Source organism: Symphodus melops (genome assembly GCF_947650265.1).
Source record: "Symphodus melops genome assembly, chromosome: 4".
Classification (NCBI taxonomy): Eukaryota; Metazoa; Chordata; class Actinopteri; order Labriformes; family Labridae; genus Symphodus; species Symphodus melops.
In genome coordinates this window covers 24,498,454-24,518,081 of record NC_136694.1, presented here as the reverse complement: position 1 = coordinate 24,518,081, position 19,628 = coordinate 24,498,454, and the positions used below count along the sequence as shown (strand labels likewise).

At 39.3% G+C, this 19,628-nt stretch overlaps 2 protein-coding genes across 2 annotated transcripts; both read left to right on the top strand.

Moving 5' to 3' along the window:
* Positions 1-3,281: 3,281 nt before the first annotated feature.
* Positions 3,282-5,709, top strand: LOC306822816 (elastase-1-like). The gene is made up of 8 exons (XM_079342051.1): positions 3,282-3,361; positions 3,645-3,742; positions 3,858-3,958; positions 4,340-4,465; positions 4,746-4,882; positions 4,987-5,129; positions 5,295-5,444; positions 5,576-5,709. The coding sequence occupies exons 1-8, from the start codon at positions 3,322-3,324 to the stop codon at positions 5,585-5,587; spliced, it is 807 nt and encodes a 268-aa protein (XP_079198177.1). The 5' UTR covers positions 3,282-3,321; the 3' UTR covers positions 5,588-5,709.
* Positions 5,710-9,447: 3,738 nt separating this feature from the next.
* On the top strand, positions 9,448-13,962 carry LOC306822817 (elastase-1-like). Its single transcript, XM_079342052.1, has 8 exons — positions 9,448-9,511; positions 9,618-9,721; positions 10,768-10,868; positions 11,233-11,358; positions 11,719-11,855; positions 12,212-12,354; positions 13,533-13,682; positions 13,869-13,962. Exons 1-8 carry the CDS (start codon positions 9,472-9,474, stop codon positions 13,878-13,880), a joined length of 813 nt encoding a protein of 270 aa, XP_079198178.1. The 5' UTR covers positions 9,448-9,471; the 3' UTR covers positions 13,881-13,962.
* The last annotated feature ends 5,666 nt before the right edge of the window (positions 13,963-19,628 follow it).

The following is a 19,628-nucleotide window of genomic DNA, read 5'->3' as shown; positions in this document are numbered from 1 at the left end:
CCAACTGAACTTAGGCTGCTGTTTGAAAAAGCCAACATTACATTGACTCAGATACAAAGGTTGAATAACTCTCTAAAGATTAAAGCTGCATTCATAAAGGTTTTTGAATGCTGAGTTGTTCAAATGACCGCTCCCAACTAGATGAAACCACAGATGTTTGCCACCGGATACGGACGCTCAACTCTTCATCCTCTGTTCATTGTTTTGATCCTGACTTGACTGTTTTCGATTGGCCTCATTGCTTTAACAGCAGTGAAAACGATGTGCTAAACCAATCTTACATCACACACCAACTAGTAGACAGACATAGTTGCAAACCAGCTAATTGCTGGCTAGCCTAGTGAAGCTAGCCTCTGCACTGAGGAGTTGTTGCCATTTTTGTATTTATAACAAAGGTACTACTGCATATTGTTGGTTAGCTAAAACCTTGTGAAGATTTGGGGCTCTCTTACTATTTCAACCATACAAGATTTGAGAACTTTGGACCTTTAAACTGAGCAAACACAGTGAGGTCTGGTGGCTTGCAAAACACATCGTAGCTCCCTTAATGAACGGTTGAAGCACCACTTCACTGATATTTAAAGTTTCAGTCAAAGATTTGAGAAATACAATTCAGAGAAGCTTCTGCATGTAGTTATATGTTTGTGTGCCTGTAAAGTACTTTGGTCAGCTGAAGCTGTTTTTAAATTTGCTATACAAATAGACTTGACTTGACTTGACTCAATGTTTGCCTGGCTGATCCGTCTCCCCTCTGTTGGTGTTGAAAGGCTGAAACATCCTCTGATTCAAAGGTACTCTACTGATGATGTGTCCCAAGATTTACATCCTTCCCACGTCTGAGATACAGTTTTGTTTAGATCTAAGCCCAAAGTACAGTTAATAGATAGTATGTGTGATATTTTTTGTTAAATAGTCTGGATATTAAATCATCTTGTTGTCATTGATTAACGGCACCTCCTGGTTGTTAAGTGTGTTTCTTGGCAATGTAATTTACCAATAATAGTTCATCATTACAATCTAAAGCTTAAGAGACTTGTAGTCCTTAAAGTAGGTAAATATTTTCATTATCTTATTACTTGGTAATAGTTGGAACTGTCATGCTTATTGTTAAGTATGTATGAATGTTAGTTGTTTTCCTACTTACATGTTCCACGAGCATGCCAATAACTCAGTGAGGTTATTTATGATCTTAACTGCTAAACTAAATGGAGCGTCCCCCAAGTGAAGCTGAATCAGTCACATTGACTTCATTGTTTCAAATTCAGCTCTGACTTCTTGTATTGTTACAGTGCACTTCACCACGGTGAAACAGGCTTTCGGAGCGTCTGCATCGTTTGCCCCCTTTTATTGACATGTGAGAAATGTGTGAACAGTTTGTTCTGCTGCCCCCAAGTGGCCAAAAAATCTGTTAACGTCGATGAAAATGAGATGCTGAGTCTCAAGACAGCAAGTCTGCTGTTGTCATGATGAAAGCATCATAAAGCAGCAGATGACAGGATATGCTGAAATTAATGTCTAATGCAATGTTGTTTTCTGACTCTAATGGGAATTTAAATCGTTTAGCTCCACTCTCTGACAAGAGTTTGAGCTTAACAAATAGACTCACGTTGACATAATCAACAGTTACTCTGTGATAATCCCACCCGACTTTTCTATCAAGAACCCAATCAGTGCATCCCATTAATTTTTTTTCCGAACTTCAATTTCCTCCCCTCATTCGTGAGACATCTTTATGGGAACCAAATGGACTATTCATTAACGAGGGGAAGCTGTATCAAGAGCAAACATCTTTAATTAACACTTCCCGAACATTTCCTGTCTTTGATCTCCCTATTTGATTTATGCCTCTGTGAGAAAACGTTGATGTGGTGGAGGGGAACACGAGGAGTTTGGAGAGGACGAGGACGTCTATGAGAAAACACAAAAAAAACGCCCCTGTTGATCAGTGAGACTTGCAGCATTACGACCTTTTCCATATGTGTCATGGGGCAAGCTCAATTACCAGCTAGCGTGGCTATCTCTTTAATTGCCTGATAAGCAATAATCCTAAATCCACAGTTTTAATGACTTTCTGTCTAATTAAAGCTTGTTTAATACAAGACAGGCACATCAGAGGCCTTACTATTGTTTAGAAATCTATTGTTGGAAATATCAGCATGACCTGCTCAGAACAAGAACATGCCTTTTTAAATTATTAATGAATATATTTTACTTAGAGACTCATTTTGCATTAATTATCAAATAGTGAATCTGCGATGTAGAGGTTCAATGTCAAAGAGGTCAGAGAGAAGCAGAGGAGAGAAAGCCTCCTTCACTCAGTTCTCACACTGGATAGAAGTGTTTTAGTTGGGAATATTGAATTTGACTTTGCATGGAAATGTTTTTTTTAGGCTTAATTTATAAACCTAAATTTAAAATGGGATTTAATGTTTGGTGCTTGCAAAGAAAACCCCATGAATGTCATCTGTCTATTTTCAGTGAAATACAGCTGAAATGTTCGTGTACCTGCGCGGCAGAAGTCTGTGGGATTTTTAGACTTTAGCCCCATCTAGTGTTTGACTGAGATCTTGTAGTATGGGCAGTCGAAAGTAAAACTGTTGCCTACTTTACATAATGTTGCAATAAATTAAAGGATTGAAATTAAATAAATGTATATCTATCTATACACACACACACACACACACACACACACACACACAAATAATTAATACTTCAATTGGACAAAAGAATGTGTACGTGTTATATTTATATTCACTAGAACATGCACTTTATTGCATGGGACAACTTATTTTGGGGTTCCTTTTATTGGGAGTAACAGCAAAAATAAAAAAAAATTTATTTTAAGTACATTAAAAAAATAAGTTTCTAAAGCCTTGGGTGAGAATGATGGTAAAATCTTTCTTTATTAAGACTAAATTGTAAGATTCCTCTTCCTATAATAAATGGTTAGTCAGGAAGTCAATATTACACTGATCCCCCCCAAGTATTTGTTTCAATGAATCCTCGCCCAAAATAGATCTGATGAACTTGATGAAAATTGATAAAAATACTCTATATAACTAATATAACTAAGTCTTGTGAAAATTTGTGACTTATGAGATCGGGTGTGTGTTGTTTTTTTCTACTGGTCAAAGCACAGAGGTGTGTGCTTAGAGACTGATAACAGTGTGTGAGACAGACCACAGGTGCATACTTGGCTTCTCTCACATCAGGGTAACAGAAAAAAAAAAACTTTTTCATGCCAGCAAAGCTTGTGTTGAGGTATAAAAGACAGAGGGAAGCTTTGGTTCCGTTGCAAAGACGTTCTGACACATTGCAGACATGCTCAGGTTTCTGCTGTTGACAAGCCTTGCAGCCTTGGGTAAGACAATAACCAAAAACAATTAATTTTTTAACTTTATCTCCCTTCTACTTTTCATAAGTCAGTTGCTCTGCTATCCAATCTGTCACTCAGTTTTAGTTCCATCAACACGCTCAGCTCCAGGCTCATATTCTGCTCTGCCAAAAAACTCTTGCACTCTGGCTGCCCACTTTGCTTGTTTTTTTTTTTTTTTTGGTTTCTTTTTTTCAAAATGAGAGTAAATCACATGATGAGACTTCTGGGAGAGCATGATTGTAAGTTAAGTTTTCCCATTTTTAACCAGTGCTGGCTGAGCTGGAGCCCCAGCCCAGGTATCTGGAAGACAACCTTGAAAGGGTTGTTGGAGGTGAAGTGGCCAGCCCCAACTCCTGGCCCTGGCAGGTAACTCAACATCAAAGGATACACACACAGTTTTGGCAAAACAAAGTGACCTATTAAATCAACTCCTTATCAGAATCAGCAATAAGTCTTTCTAAACTATCTCTCCCCCAATCAGATCTCTCTTCAGTACAAATCTGGCAGCAGGTTCTACCACACATGCGGAGGAACCCTGATTCAGAGAGGATGGGTTATGACTGCTGCTCACTGTGTGGACAGGTAACATAATTACTAATAATTATCTCAAGCACAGGCTCAGTTCTCTTTACCTGTGTAAGTTATTTTTGATTATATGACTTCTGGATCTGCAGCTCTGGTTATAATATCCAGGTATTTCAGTGTTTCTAAATGTCACCAGCATGAGGAAACTTCCCACAGTATTATTTGTAACTGTCACATGCCAAGAGAGTTTACTTATGTGAATAGAAGTAAGAAAAGAAACAATGAAGGATGAAAAAATAGCAGGGTATTGGTGCTTTAGGGTCTTAACTTGTAGTATCAGATTGCTTAAAAAAAACAACACAAATATGAGTTGCATTGATCTCATGAATTGTTACTAATCTTTTGTTTTTCATTGCTTTGTGTTTTTTTATATTGCAGTAATAGGGAATGGCGCGTCATCATCGGCGAACATGACCTCAACAGCAACAGTGGCAGGGAGCAGATCAAGAGTGTCAGCAGGGTTTACATCCATCAGGGATGGGACTCCAGCAGCGTGGCTAAAGGGTGAGCATTTACAGTTTGGTTTCCCACATCCAAGACTTTTTTAAGACCATTAAACGTGCATGTATCTGGCACAGGCGTCTGTTATGAAGAAGAAAACTACTGTGCTTGCCAGCTATTGAAGAGTCAGTTTTTCACACATGTGCGCACACAAATATTCTCTGTTTACTACATCTTTACTTTGACTCAGATTTTGTAATTGAGAATATTTTAATTGTTAATACTTTCATTATTTATCTTTATTTTTCTCACTTGCCATTCATGTCAATCTATGGATCCTTAGATCTGACATTGCCCTGCTGCGTTTGTCCTCTGACGCCACCTTGAACTCCTACGCCCAGCTGGGCTCTCTGCCTCCCTCCGGCCAGATTCTGCCCCACAACAACTTCTGCTACATCACCGGATGGGGACGCACTTCCAGTGAGTTGGTTGTATGATCACCTCTGGCTAACTGTGGGCATTCACAGTGCCAGGTTTAGTCTTTTCTGCTATACATTTTAACTCTCTGATTTCACCTCGTGCAGCTGGTGGCAGCCTTTCCTCTCAGCTGAAGCAGGCCTTCCTGCCTCTGGTCGGCCATGACACTTGCTCCAGCAGCGGCTGGTGGGGCAGCACTGTCAAGCCCACTATGGTGTGCGGTGGTGGTGCTTCTGAGGCTGGGTGCAATGTGAGTCTTCTCTTATACATTCATGCTCAATAGATATCAATTGCATTGGCCTTAGGATGTATTTTTTATTGTTATGCCTTTGTCATCTCTGCGTGTCATTTTAATTTTTTATCAACCACTAATTCTTGTTACCCACGTTCCTTAAGTTGCTTTCGTTTCTCGCAGGGTGATTCTGGTGGCCCCCTGAACTGCCTTGTTAATGGAAAGTACTACGTCCATGGCATTGCCAGCTTTGTGTCTGGTTATGGATGTAACTATCCCCAGAAGCCCACAGTCTTCACCCGTGTCTCCGCCTACATCGACTGGATGGATTCTGTTAGTATTTCAGATTTATATTACAACATGTGTAACAGAATGTAACTAAAAAAAACTATCCTAATCAGTGCTGAAATGTGAGTTTTGATTTGATAGATTCTCAATCCTTATTTGTGTCTCCTGTTTTCCAGATCATGAACTAAACTAAACAGAGGAGTCATCCATTGTGCAGCAAACAAAGACAGACACCACCATGTTTTCATCTGCTGTACTGTTTCCCTCGACTGGTCTCACCCTTCAGAAAATAAACTTTATTGAACTTTGACTGATTACTCATTTCTTATCGAGGAGTTTATGCAGCCACAGTTATTTGTGTCATTATGAAGGTTACAAGGTTCCTTCTGCCTAAGCATCAATTATCCTCCTACTCTGAGACAGACACATTTAAAGGACCCTTAGAAATACCAAGAAATGGGATCATTTAAAGTATTGATCAACTTCTGGCAAGTTCGGGACTTTAACATTCTTGGAAACGATTTTAATGTGAAAGTAAATTCAATGTTATGTAGCAACACGCCGTCACACACACTATCACAAACTCTGATAATGTCTGAGAAGGACCACAGGTGCCACTCTGCCAAGCTCAGCAGTGATCACATCAAATGAAGGTCAGCACAGAGTACAAGAGAAAACAAGACATTTTCATGTTTCTGCTTGTTCACTGCCCACACAGCCGTGGGAAAGAATTTCCAATTCTGTAATTTAAAATAGTCCACTGTTTTCCCGTCCGACATTTAGATTCAATTAACAGAATGGGGAGTCCGTGTTTAAATTGTCTTTTTATTAGTTACTGCTGTGCTCCAGTGCTGGCTGAGCCAGAGCTGCAGCCCAGCCACACAGAGAGCAGCATTGTAGGGAGAGTTGTGGGAGAGGAAGAGGTGATTTCACACAGCTTCTGGTAGTGGCCTCGGCAGGTACAGTATTGCATAGCAAAATATTCAGACAGAACTCGTTAAGTCAGAAACCAGGGAGAGAGAAAGGGGAATGATATGTGGGAAAGAAGCCACATGTTCAGATTTAAACCTGGACTGCTCACTCTCAAGGATCTTAGCGTCTGTTCATGGGGCTCATGCACTGACTGCTGGGACATCGCTGCCCCCCAACTTCACATTTTTAACAAAATATAGAAGCACCTCTTTTTTATATACAATGTTAGCTGCACTTGTTTGTGTTGCGCCTCAAACCCTGTGGGTTCTATTTTTCTAAACTAACCCTGAAACTCTGATGAAATGCCTGCTGCATTTAAAAATCCAACATTTTCCTGCTTAGAGTGGCTTGTGAGTGCTGTCAGCACTCTGTAAGTTAACTCTGTGACAGAAATGGGACAACTTCAGAGGCATATAGAGGGTACACTGAGGACCAGGGACACTTTAGTTATCTGAGTCCTGACATCAAACAATCCTGAGTAAATGCTGACATTCATTTTCAGCTTTCTTGCCCTTATTTGTTAACCTGCAGTTTTTTTTCTTTTTCTTAAATGTTGACATCACCTATTGGTTGCTGAAGCTGACTCATGTAGCACATGCAATGCAGTCACATGCTGTCTCAAACAGACAACCTAGTAACAGGCACAGAGGTGGAGCTGATAGGCTTTCTGACAAACAATTAGTTCGAGCCTGTCAGTTGGATCAATGTCGCCCCCGTATGGTTCTTTGTCTTAATAACATTGAAAATTGAAATTTGGACTGGTCCAAAATAAAGAAATGAGCCAGACCAAATTTTTTTTTGAACCGGGCTATTTAAAAAAAGACATTTTTTGAGTCGACGCGTTCTGTATGTGACTTTGATGGCTTTGGCAGAAAGCATCAGGTGGACACTCAAGGTACTGCAGTTTTTGCACTTGTGCATTGGCTTAATTTTTCCACTCCGGAGGTTGCTATCTTTTGACAGTCAGGCTTGTTCTTTTCCCCTCTTCACACTTTTCATGCTAAGCTAGGCTGATGAGCTGATTAATCTTTATACAAAAACTATGATGTTCCAAGATGACAAACTACTCTTCCAAATCAATTTCCCATTACAAATAACAACGTCACAGATACACGGTATTTCACAGTGTGACACCAATCTGCAGGACACATGCACAGTATCCTTAAGGTCAAATCTACACAGCGAACCTGCTGTAAAGAGCAGATTACAGAGCTGTGATCATACAGATGAGATGTCTGCGTGTTGCTCAGCAGCTGCTGATCATATCGACATCCTGGAGCCTGACACGCTGTCTTTAGAAAGATCAACATAGATTCTGTTGCATTAAGCAAATGTTTAAGCATTAAAACGAAGAGGCACATATTTAACATAATGATGTGCATATTCCATCAACAGCCTGTGTGCATTAAATCTGGCCCTGTGCAACAATGACCTTTTAATCCGAGAATTTTAAATGCTTGGAAAGATAGAGCTATAAAAACCAGCTCCACTGTGTTTGATAAATATTTATCAGTGGCTTTAAGAGGAATACCCGCTTCAAGTTGCTACTTTGAATTAGATTTCTAAATCTTTATCTGATTTAAGCAACAACTGTCAACTTGTCGAACACAAAATACTCTTTGAGTGTCACCTTCTCTCGTCATGTTCCTCTCTATTTCTTGGAAAATCGAAGCACAGTTCTTTATCAGCTCAAACCAGCTGTTGTTGACTTCAGTGCAGTTTGGACAAACATGGGAATTTATATGCTTTTTGAGAGCCCAGTCATGGCTGAGGAGTCTGTGGCTCTTTCAAAGCAAGTTGTGGATCTGTACCAAACAGTAACCTCCGGTCTGAAGTGTGAAGCCAACTCCAGTTTCATGAATGGCCATAGCAGGCAAGCTCCAAATATGAGTCGATACAGAGTCAATGTGTTTAGCCTGGTACAAAAAAATGAGTCTCAACAACTCCAAAATGGGCAAATAAAAATACCAACTTTCACCTTTTATTTGTTTGCTTGAAGCTTTCATTTGGGCTTTTCCAAGGTAGAAGTTGCTTTAAGTGACAGGTTTGCAACCACTGTCTCTCTGCTGGTGTCAATAACTTTCTCTTTACTCCAGATTTAAACAAAACAAAAAAGAATAAATAATATCTAACTGGTTATGGATGCCATGTCTGCTTTATGTGTGGTAAATTGAGAAACGGAATCTGCATATTGTTTTTTGATCTGCTAATATTGAAGCCCAGCTTCATCAAATTGACAGCAGCCATGCATGTATTAAACCTCTAGAAACAGAAGTTATATGTTTTAACATTGATTGGTGGCAATAAATTACACAGAAATACTTTTAAACCTAACCTGATTATCTTTAGAGCTCGAGGATGGTTCTATATTATTGTGCAATAAAATATACATCATACTCTAAACTATACTACAGTGACGGGAGATACCTTGGGGTCTGCACCAACATGGGTCATTACATCATAAGAACAAGAATACTAAATTAAGCTACTATACAACATTTTACATTTGTAAAAAACATGCAGCATGTGTGAAATTTGGTTAGGAAGCAGACCTTTGACCTCTTTTTGTTTGTCTCCAGCTACATGGCTAATATGAAAATGCATTTTATTTTAAAACATGGCTATTGAAACAGACTTTTATTGGGTTCAACTATAACCATATGTTAGTTGAGCTCAATGAACAAGTAACCAAACAAGCTTGAATTGCAGTTTTGCTTCACTGTGCCGTGTAATCATTAACTCTTTTTTTATCCCAGCGTGTGGTCACCTTCATCTGTATCTCCAGAGAAAAAGAACCAAGTCATGAAGTTTAAAGTCTGAATTTTGACAGATATTAGAGGATTGACGAAACATTTCCTTCGCTTCCAACAGGCAATAATGTCAGTGACAGAGTAGGGCCAATACAAGTGGATAAATGAATTCAGACGCTTAGTCAGCTATTCCATATACTGTACTGATAACTGTGAGCCAGAAACAGATGGACACGTGCTGGTATTGAACAGAATTCACACACACATACACGCACACAGGTGGCCTGAGGGTATAAAAAGGGTGGTTGGAGGTTTTAGTCCAGTGCAGAAAGTTTCAGGAGACTGCAAACATGCTCAGGTTTCTTTTGTTGACATCTCTCGCAGCCCTTGGTAAGCACTGCTTTATTCTTCCTCTCCTTTGACATTCAGCACACACACAACTCCTCACACTCATTGTCTTAATCTATTACTGACTGTGATGCTTCCTGTTTCTCAGTGCTGGCCGAGCTGGAGCCCCAGCCCAGGTTCCTGGAGGATGACAGTGCTGAGGAGAGAGTTGTTGGAGGTGAAGTGGCCAAACCCAACTCCTGGCCCTGGCAGGTACAGTACATTATCTACTCATAAAACTTCTACATGCAGCCTCACCAAGTTGGCAGAACATTTGTCTAAACTTAAAACTCTTATTAAGATCAACAATTTCAGTCTGATGTTGAGAAAAGTTGTAAAAAACAACATCATGCATAATTTTGCCTTGAGAATTTGAAAGCTAATTTGTGTAGCACTTTGTTTGACTCAAGCGTATACTAGAAGTGTTTATTTCATTTTTTGTTTAAGTAGCCAAATCTTAATGGGAGAAGTCTTGCAATCAGAAATCCATTTCAACCAGATTACTCTTTATCAAACAAAGGGTTTAAGTGGTGTGATGTGTTGCAATGGTTTACTTGCTTCATTCTAGACAAATAAACATTTGATATATAAATACTTTAACATGTCAAGTTCTGTAGGTGTGAAGGTCCTTTAAGATATCTAGCCTCTACATTTAATTTATCATCTTCTGCACCACTATAAAATAAATAATTCTGGTGGACTCCAAGTTTTTTTCTGTGAGTTATGTTGCCACAAAACTTACAAGTTCACCACCCTTATTAGCTCTTAACTTAACATTAACACATAACTTATCATGGTTCATGATGTAAGTCCTGCATTACTCAACCTATTGGACACTAAAATGGGTACACAAGGCCTAAAGTCTGTAATAATGCATCATATTTTAAATTCTGGGTATATTTTACGCAGGTATCAACAAAATTAAAGAGTGAGTATACCTCACAAATAAATAACAGCAGAGAAGACGACCAATACTACCTCAGATAGAGAAAAAAAACATGAATCTGAATTGTAAATATAAAGATTGGATCATTAAGAGGGAGGGAAAAAATAACACTTGATCGACTTCTTTCCTCTGAAATGTAAATCTGCTACATAAACTTCCCTGAAAACAAACACATAAGTTCATCAGGCCAAATCACAAGTGTGCTGTAGTTAAGCTTCATTTCATATTGGGAATGCTGCCAAAGCCCCCTGAGCTAGAATATCAACATGTCAGCTTCTGGTAGTTGTAATGCTTTCTGTTCGTGTTGCATTAGATCTCTCTTCAGTACAAATCTGGCAGCAGCTTCTACCACACCTGTGGAGGCACCCTGATCAAGAGGGGATGGGTCATGACCGCCGCTCACTGTGTGGACAGGTACGAGTTTCATGCTTCACAGAATAGCTGCAGAGCCTAACAGAGATAAGAGATATAAACGACAGAGGATGAAAGAGCTCAACATTTACATAACTGCATCACTTGTGACCAGCTGCAGTTTAACAAGCTTATCCTCGTCATCTAAATTTAAAATCAGACTGCAGTGTTAATGTATTCCAGTCTGTTTTTATTCAAGTGCTTATTATATATCTCAAAAAAAATTCACAATTTTTCATAAAAGCAACAAGATAGTTTTAATCTTCAGTATGGATTTTCATCAGCTATCCTTTATTGTGCACAGTATCATAAACTGAGGCTGAGTATGTGTGAGTAATGAATATTATAATTGATTGTGCATCCACAGTTCCAGAACTTGGCGTGTTGTTCTTGGAGATCACAACATCAACTCCCACGAAGGCAGTGAGCAGTACATGAGTGTGAGCCGCGTCTACCTCCACCCCTACTGGAACTCCAACAACGTCGCCGGAGGGTGAGTGCGTCCTTGTCGGTCAAGGTTTGAATCTACTTCTGCATGCAAACACAGCGCAGGCTGTTATGTACATACATCATATGAGTCAATGTAGAATGAATAACCAGTTTCTCCATGATCATCGTCCTAAACATTAAGGTTTGTCGCTTTCCTCTGTTTCAAAACAGCCCAAATTCAAGGATCAATCTCTTCTCTCTCAATCTCTATTAGTTATTTTGTAAATCACGCTGTTCTTCAGGAAACTAACAATGCAGCTAAAATCTACAGATTAATGCATCATTTTACTGCAGATTAATTAATAATTTTAGCATTAAACTCTACAACCACATACAAACAGATGAATACATTTTTGGCCTTCAGATGGGATATTGCTCTCCTGCGTCTGTCCACTGATGCTTCTCTCAACAACAACGTCCAGCTCGGTGCTCTGCCCCCCTCAGGTCAGGTCCTGCCCCACAACAACCCCTGCTACATCACCGGCTGGGGACGCACCCAGAGTGAGTTGCACAGTTATATTACCATTTATTTAATTCAATATTTTCAGAAATAATGTAATCTGTCAATTAAACCACTGTACATTAAATAGTAAATACACCTAAGCTTGTATCAGTACTGTTCTGGTGTTTTTACACTGCAGGACACACTGAACCTCCATTCACTCACTTCTGAGAGGCTGCTATGTGAAGTGTCCATCAGGATTAATTAATCCCATTCATGCACATTCACAAGCCACCATCAAAGCAGCGAGTTTAATTGTCTTGTCAAAGGACACATGGACACGTGGCTGCTATTGTCCCGCTCTAAAAGGTGTATCCTTCTAACACATAAAGGATGTTTCTCCTGTCGCCCTCAGCTGGCGGTCAGCTGTCTGCTCAGCTGAAGCAGGCCTACCTGCCCGTTGTTGACCACAAGACCTGCTCCAGCTACGGATGGTGGGGCAGCACCGTGAAGGACTCCATGGTCTGTGGTGGAGGCGGCAGCGACTCTGGTTGTCAGGTAACGATAGACAGGAAAATGATGACCCTTACATTGAGTTTTTCATTAACAAAGAAGAAAAGACTATATCTCTGCTTTCATGTGTTGTCACTGTCATGACGGACGGCTTTCAGAAGAAACATTCTCTCTTTTTATTTTTTAAACCTGCAGTCTTCATCAGCAGACATCATTTCAGGCTGTTTATCAGATGGTTTTTCTGACACATAACTACACACTGACTATCGTGTGTAAAATTTGTGGCGTTCACCTTTCAGTGATCCCACAAATACAGCACATGGTAACTATACCTGGCACTTATACCCATCACAGGAGGACAACCTTGTCTCAATGAAGAGTGATAAATGACTTGATTAATGTTTAGATCAGGATGTAACAGAAGCATAATAAATCAGTCATTGGACATTTCTGACATCTTTAGGGGAAACATACTAATACAATTGAGACTGAGATTTAAAATCAAGCTCATTCACTTTAGACATTGTGTTTTTACAGTGCAGTTCATGAAGATTCATAAAGCTGGCCTTGTCATGTTTTTTTTTTCAACCAGCGGCCCAAAATATGTTTATAAAAGGCTCATGATGGATCTACAAAGCATTAGAAAACAGATTAAATTTAAAGCTATTAGTTACAACTATTAAAATTTTACCCACAAAACGTCTGATGTGGCATTGAAACTTCTCCTAAACTCAAATTTTTCTGACCCAGTTTCTCCACCTCTCGTCCAGACGTCAGTGTCACCCTCTGTTAAGAACAGCAGGACTGATGTTTGAGCACAAGCAGACAGGGAGAAACACTGTAAAGTTAGAATTCAGTCCCACTGCACCATGACAAAATGAAATTAAACCCCCCCCCCCCCAACTCCCTCTGAGCTGAGGTCTGACCCCTTCCTGTCAAGAAAAGATATTTTGGGGGACACATGCAGGATTACTTGCTGCATCAGCAGGGGCATAAGTCAGTTACAATGAACCAGGCTAGTGCTTAAACTGCACAAAGTGTCAAAGTTTTAGAAGCTCCCATTGTGTCCAAACTTTCTTGAGGCTGTAATGGATTGGACAGTGATACGGGAAGAAAGTAGGAAGAAATAAGTTGCGTTGGTAAATGACTCATTAACTCCTAACTCTTCTAAAAGGTCATGATTCATTGACGGTCGGCTTGTTTTTTGTTTTCTATGAATTCAGGGCGACTCCGGTGGCCCTCTGAACTGCAGCGTCAACGGCCAGTGGGTGGTCCACGGTGTGACCAGCTTTGTGTCCTCCTCCGGCTGCAACGCCTACAGGAAGCCCACTGTCTTCACCCGTGTCTCCTCCTACATCAGCTGGATGAACGGAGTCAGTAAAACCAAAAAGAGAAGACTTTTAACGTCAATGCTGGCTATGCATGATTTGAGTCACACATTTTAGGCAGTAACTGAGGGATTGAATAAGCTTGTTCATGCTGTCCTTTTACAGGTCTATTTGAGCAGCAGGATTCTGTAAAGGATAATCACATAATGACTTGTGTCCTTGCTTTGGCAGATCATGGGTTGAGAAGAACGGCGATCGCCATGGAGACGAGCGAAAACACTCTGGATTCATCTCAGTTTTCTGACAAACTCCATCAAAATAAAATCTCTCATAGTGTGCTTGGACTCTTGCTCCTTTATCAGAATGTTCTTACGTGTGGTATACAGCAGACCTTGTTCATATTCAGAGTTATGAAATCACATGTAGCTGAAGGTGAAACGTGGGATAGGTGTTTCTGCAAACACACAGAGAAAAGTAGATTTATTCAGGACCTACATGCCGAAGGTGCTCCAAGTCCTGGACTGGAGTAGCCTAAGAAACAGTTCAGGCTGAACACCAAGTATCCAATTATTTTGAAAATTGACTTGAAGGCATTCTGTCTTCCCACACTAAAACTCTCCTGTCAACAGTCGAAGCCGGTCTAAGAAAGCAGCACCGTAGACGACACACCAGAGACAATACAGCAGACGAGAGTCCCGTTTGTACTGATGTGACAGCAGACCAATCACAAACAAGTAGAACGGACGTACTCTTCCCAATTTGTGAAATAAATTTCGCAGCACGTAAAAGGTATTTGCAAAAGGTGAAATAAATGTAGACAGTTGGCCTTCAGGGCCACTGTAGAAAATGCCCTTGTGTCCGTTGAATTGTCATTTGCATTTAATTATTTGTAAACGTGTAGTTATCACAAATTATGGTTGCTTTCAGGTAAAAAGGGACTAAGCTGGTTATTTTGATGTCATGCACATCTCTCTCTCTCTCTCTCTCTCTCTCTCTCTCTCTCTCTCTCTCTCTCTGGTTTGGTTTGTTTTCTTTGTTTAGCCACTTTGCAATCAGCACTGATTTACAGACTGCATATTCTTTTATTTTGATATTTTGCCTTAGTTTGCGATACATTATTGCTTCACTAACTTTCAAACTGTGCGGTCTACCTGTTTGTCCACTGCAGAGTCAGGTATTATGTGAATACAAATAAGCATCAAATTAAATTCAATGACTGAAACAGTGTACATATCTGTTTAAATTTATTACTGTTAGATAACAAACACATTAAGTGTCATATTGGTCGAAAGGTGTATATTCCCATTTTTAAACCTCTATTAAGGTAATTTTACAAGTGCTCTCATGTACTTCAGACTGTTTAAGGTACATGCAGTATTTATTGTTGCAGGAGGGAAACGCAAACTAAAAACCACAACAAAACACATCTGTCTCGACTCATCCTGATGTCACTCATCACTGTACAAGTTCAGATGTGCTCAGATGGATGACTTATTCTAACAGGTATGACACAAAGTGTGACACAGTTTGTGAGATCGCCTCTAAATCAAAGCATCCCCCAGGCTGTATATGAAAGCGCTTTTACATCCATCTGAAGTCAAACAATGTGTCAACCCTCACCAGCCTCAGAGGGATGGCATAACTGTCAAAACCAATAAATTGCATATCAGATGAAAAACAAACTAAAGTGTAAAATGCATAAAAGAAAGCAGAAGAGAAACAGTACCACCATAAACATTCATGAGGAAACAGAAGTATTGGAAGCAATAAAATGATAAAAAAAAAAAACCTTTTTTTTCCATCTTTTTTTGTCCAGATGTATTAAAGTTGTGTGTGTCTGTGAGAACTGTTGTCGCGTCTCTGCAGCAGCGTGGCCATATGGTGGCAATGATGGCTCTACATCCTGCAGTAATGGCTGTCATATCGTTCTGCTGTAACACTGACATCTGGTGTATATTGAAGCTAAGTGGAATGCAAACTGCATGTTAACGAGAGAGAGGAACATCGGGGCTTGTTTGAAGCTCTCGCGTGTCAAACTTTTAACATGAAAACAGAACAATTATAATAATGCCTTGTTATCATTAGTGTCTAAAACAAAAACAGAAAAAAAGCTTGTAAGAAAAATTTAAACATGTCAGCTTCTTCAGTAGCTTCTGGGACACAGATTTGAAAGTGAGCTTCCCCTATTTAGAAACTTTGAGCTCATGCATTAACACTGGCAGCCTGTTGTTGTTTTTGACATGTGTTGGTTTATATCTTTCAGTTTGCTCATACAACAAATAACCCCAAAGGTGAAGTGCTCTATTATTCTCAGGTCTTGTTGAACAGTGAGTTGTGAGCAGAGAGCTGTGGGGTGTGGTGGAAGAGGCTGAAATGTCTGTATGAAACTCTATGTATGCCTGTTATGTCATTTATTTCTTTGTGTACTACTTTGTATTTGTGTTAGGACCTCTTGAAAACAAGATGATACATCTCGAGAGGCGATCCTTTCGTGAAAATTCAGCTTCGGCCAGGATATGTTTCCAAGTTCTCCCTGATATAATCATTTGGCCGATAATAATGCAGCACAGTTAGTAAACAGATGTTTAAAAACGTGGATCCATCTGATAATCACGCACATTTCTTGAGGTCTTCCTGGACAGTAAAAGGAATTGGAAAAATAACACTGATGTCATATTTGCTTATCAGTGAAGACATTTATTTTTGAGGAAACTTAGGTCCTTTGACTGGTGCTGTGACTGGCATTATCCCAGACTCACTTAAGGTTACCTTTCGAGGACAAAAAAACGAATAAACCTAAACACTGATTTTTGAAGAACTCCTTTGCATGCTCTTTTTAACCTTCAGTGAGCGATTGACCAAGGAGAAAACGAGTTTCCCCTTAAGAAATAAAGTTTTCTAATGTAATGTAATGTAATTTTTGTCTTCATTCATTTTTAAAACAATTTTTTTTTTTTGAGAGATTCAGAGATTCCATTCTGCTGACGAGTCAGTGGTAATAAAGCCAGTTTTATATTAGGTCATTACTTCAGTGCCTCACGCTGTCTGTGTGTCTGGTGTTCATCAAGGTGTGCCATTATTACTTCATATTTTAAAGGCTGTAGAAGTTGGGAAAGCGTGTGTCAGTTGTAGACTGCAGTTGTCTCACAAACTTGAAGGTCGGGTTGATCCCCAGCTCCTTCAGCCACATGTCTGATGTGTCCTGAGACAAGACACTTAACCCCAAGTTGCTCATTCTGCTTTGTTTGCGGTGTATGAAAGGATAAGTTAAAAGCAAGGTTGGTAATTTTTGAAAACTAGCATGATTTTGAAAGTAGCATTCCCTCAGTGCTCCATCTGCACCCACCCCTTCCCCTCTGTGCTCCCTCAAAAGCCACGCCCTTCACGTACATGTTCAAGCGCCTTATCCTGGAGGCCGACTTTAGCTCATGGCATGAGTGTGAGCTCTTGCATGCATGGGTCAGAGAGAGAGAAGGGAGGCATGATTGGTTCATCAGACTGGTACCTTGTGGCAGACAGCTATAGGCAACGACAGTGGCAGCTTATATGTGAATGTATTTTCTAGAATTTTAGAAATCTAGTGTTGTTTGTTAATGTGTTTTATACAATACACAAATTATAGATAAGGTATCAGCCTTATCCAATATGACTGACATGTATGGATGTTTAAAAAAACAGAACGGTTGGCTTCATATACAGTCTTCAGTCTCGGTGTTGTTGGTGAAGTCTGACATGGACAAACCGTCGAGAAGTTTGAACTGGAATCAAAGCAGCACAATGCCTCTCTAAATATTTAATAGCCTCAGCACATAATGTTGAGATATCCAACAGAGATTGCAAAACTAATCACTGATTGTTCCATGAGTTAATCAGCACAAAATTAATGACCAACAACATTTTTCACAACTTCCTGAGCTGATGAAAGTAAATCAAGATGTTAATGCATCTGTGAAATCTCTGGGAAGACGTGAGTGTCTTGACTTTAATGAGAAACTGTTCACATGTAGAACTAATTGCAGCTCATTTATCATGTTTCTGCCTGATTAATTGTGTTCTCGTTGTGATGAAAAGTATTCATCTTTTTATTGTTGCACCCTGTAAGGTGGCCGGTAGGGGTCAAATGCTCGGCAACTGATGAAACGACAAACATTTAGAAAAACGCACAGCAAATTCTGAAATGCTGCGAAACTTAGAAACTTGAGTCCAAAACACTCACATTCAGAAAACAACAGCAAATACAGGAACACACGGCTTACTGCAGGCGGAAAGGCTCTTAATTTTTGGAGATGTTTATGTCTATGTTGTTGTGTTTGTAGCCTGTTCTATATGTGACTTGGGGTTTGGTGTCAGTCCTGATCCAATGCATTACAGTCACAGCTTTTGTTGTTCAGGTTTTATTAAAGCTCCTGTGAGGAGTTGTTTATAAAACAGACTGAAAATAATACTGATGTGTCTGTATAATATATTAAATTCAGAGAGCACAGATTGATACCTTGCATGAAGTACATGAACAAAGCTTCCCTAAGGTGGTTATATGAAGAAACTGTCCTTTTTATGGAGATTTCTTCAAAGAAAATCGAGCACACAGTGTTGTACATTCACCACTGAGCTCTCATTGATGAGACAATCACAGGTAGGTTTTCCTTGAAATATTCAAAAGGCACAAATAAAGGCATTTAACTCTACAGCAGTGGAATTTGTCAAACTGATATAGACATGTTTATCTACAATGAACACAATTTGCAAAGTTAAGAGGACTGAAAGAAGCTGTATTTTACTGCCTTCGAATTGTCTCTGATCTCCTAAACTGCAAAAGGACAACCTGACAGTGGAGGAGTGTGTAGGATGTGTCAGGACCACCTGGTTCTGTGCAGGTGGCAGCAGCCTTTCTCTGGATGTCAGGCCAGTCTTACATAAGCTCTTATCTACTCCATGATGTTCTTTTTTTTCCCCCTGCAGAAACCCGAGCTGCTCTGTTCTGTCCACACTACTGATTGTGCGTCCACCAGGTGAGATTACAGAAAGTTTTCAGATGGTGAAACAGTGCCATCTGATGGATGCAATTAGAACTGCAGCACACATGGACTCAAACTGCAGCAGCTTCATGAGGCCTGTAAGTAATGGGACAGTCTGTAATTTCTGATTAAGTCTACATCTACTAATAAAGATGAGTCCAATAACATCAACGTGCAATATTTAAGCAAACATTATTTATCACTCAAAGCCACAGCTGAAAGTCTCTCTCTCTCATATACTAAATAATAATACATAAATATATTATGTTGCTCTCTGTGTTTCAAAGATATAATATGCAAAGCAAATTATTTTAATTACATTTAAAACAATTTAGTTTTCTCAACTCTCTCCTGCTGCTTCTCCATCACCTATCACTACAGTCAACTGATTGAGAACATGCTGCTTATAATTTAATTAATGTATAATTTGAAAGCTGAAAGCATGAGTCACTGAGTAGCATTGGTAAATATAAACAAACATGAAACCATGGGTTGCAGATATATAAAACATGTTTAATAGATTCCTTTCAAGTCAAAACATTTCTAAAAATACATCCCTTGTTTTCTTGACATGACATAGAATCACATTTTTCCATTTAGGGAATCAAGGGTCCTTATTTACAGCTAAAGAACATCATATATAGTGCTTGAATTTCCCTCGGGATCAATAAAGTATCTATCTATCTATCTATCTATCTATCTATCTATCTATATACAACATATTTAAAACATTTTGATTCATGGCTGTATATAACATCCTTCAATTTTTGTACATTCAAAATGATTTGAGTTTTGGTTTGCAGACATTTCAGACCATGGAACATCTTGAAAAACGTTTCAACAAGGCACTAAAGCCTGATAATAACAGACATATATATATATATATATATATATATATATATATATATATATATATATATACTGTTCATAACACATTTCGTCTCGAGTGATGTTGTTCTCTCGCAGCTCTTCTTTC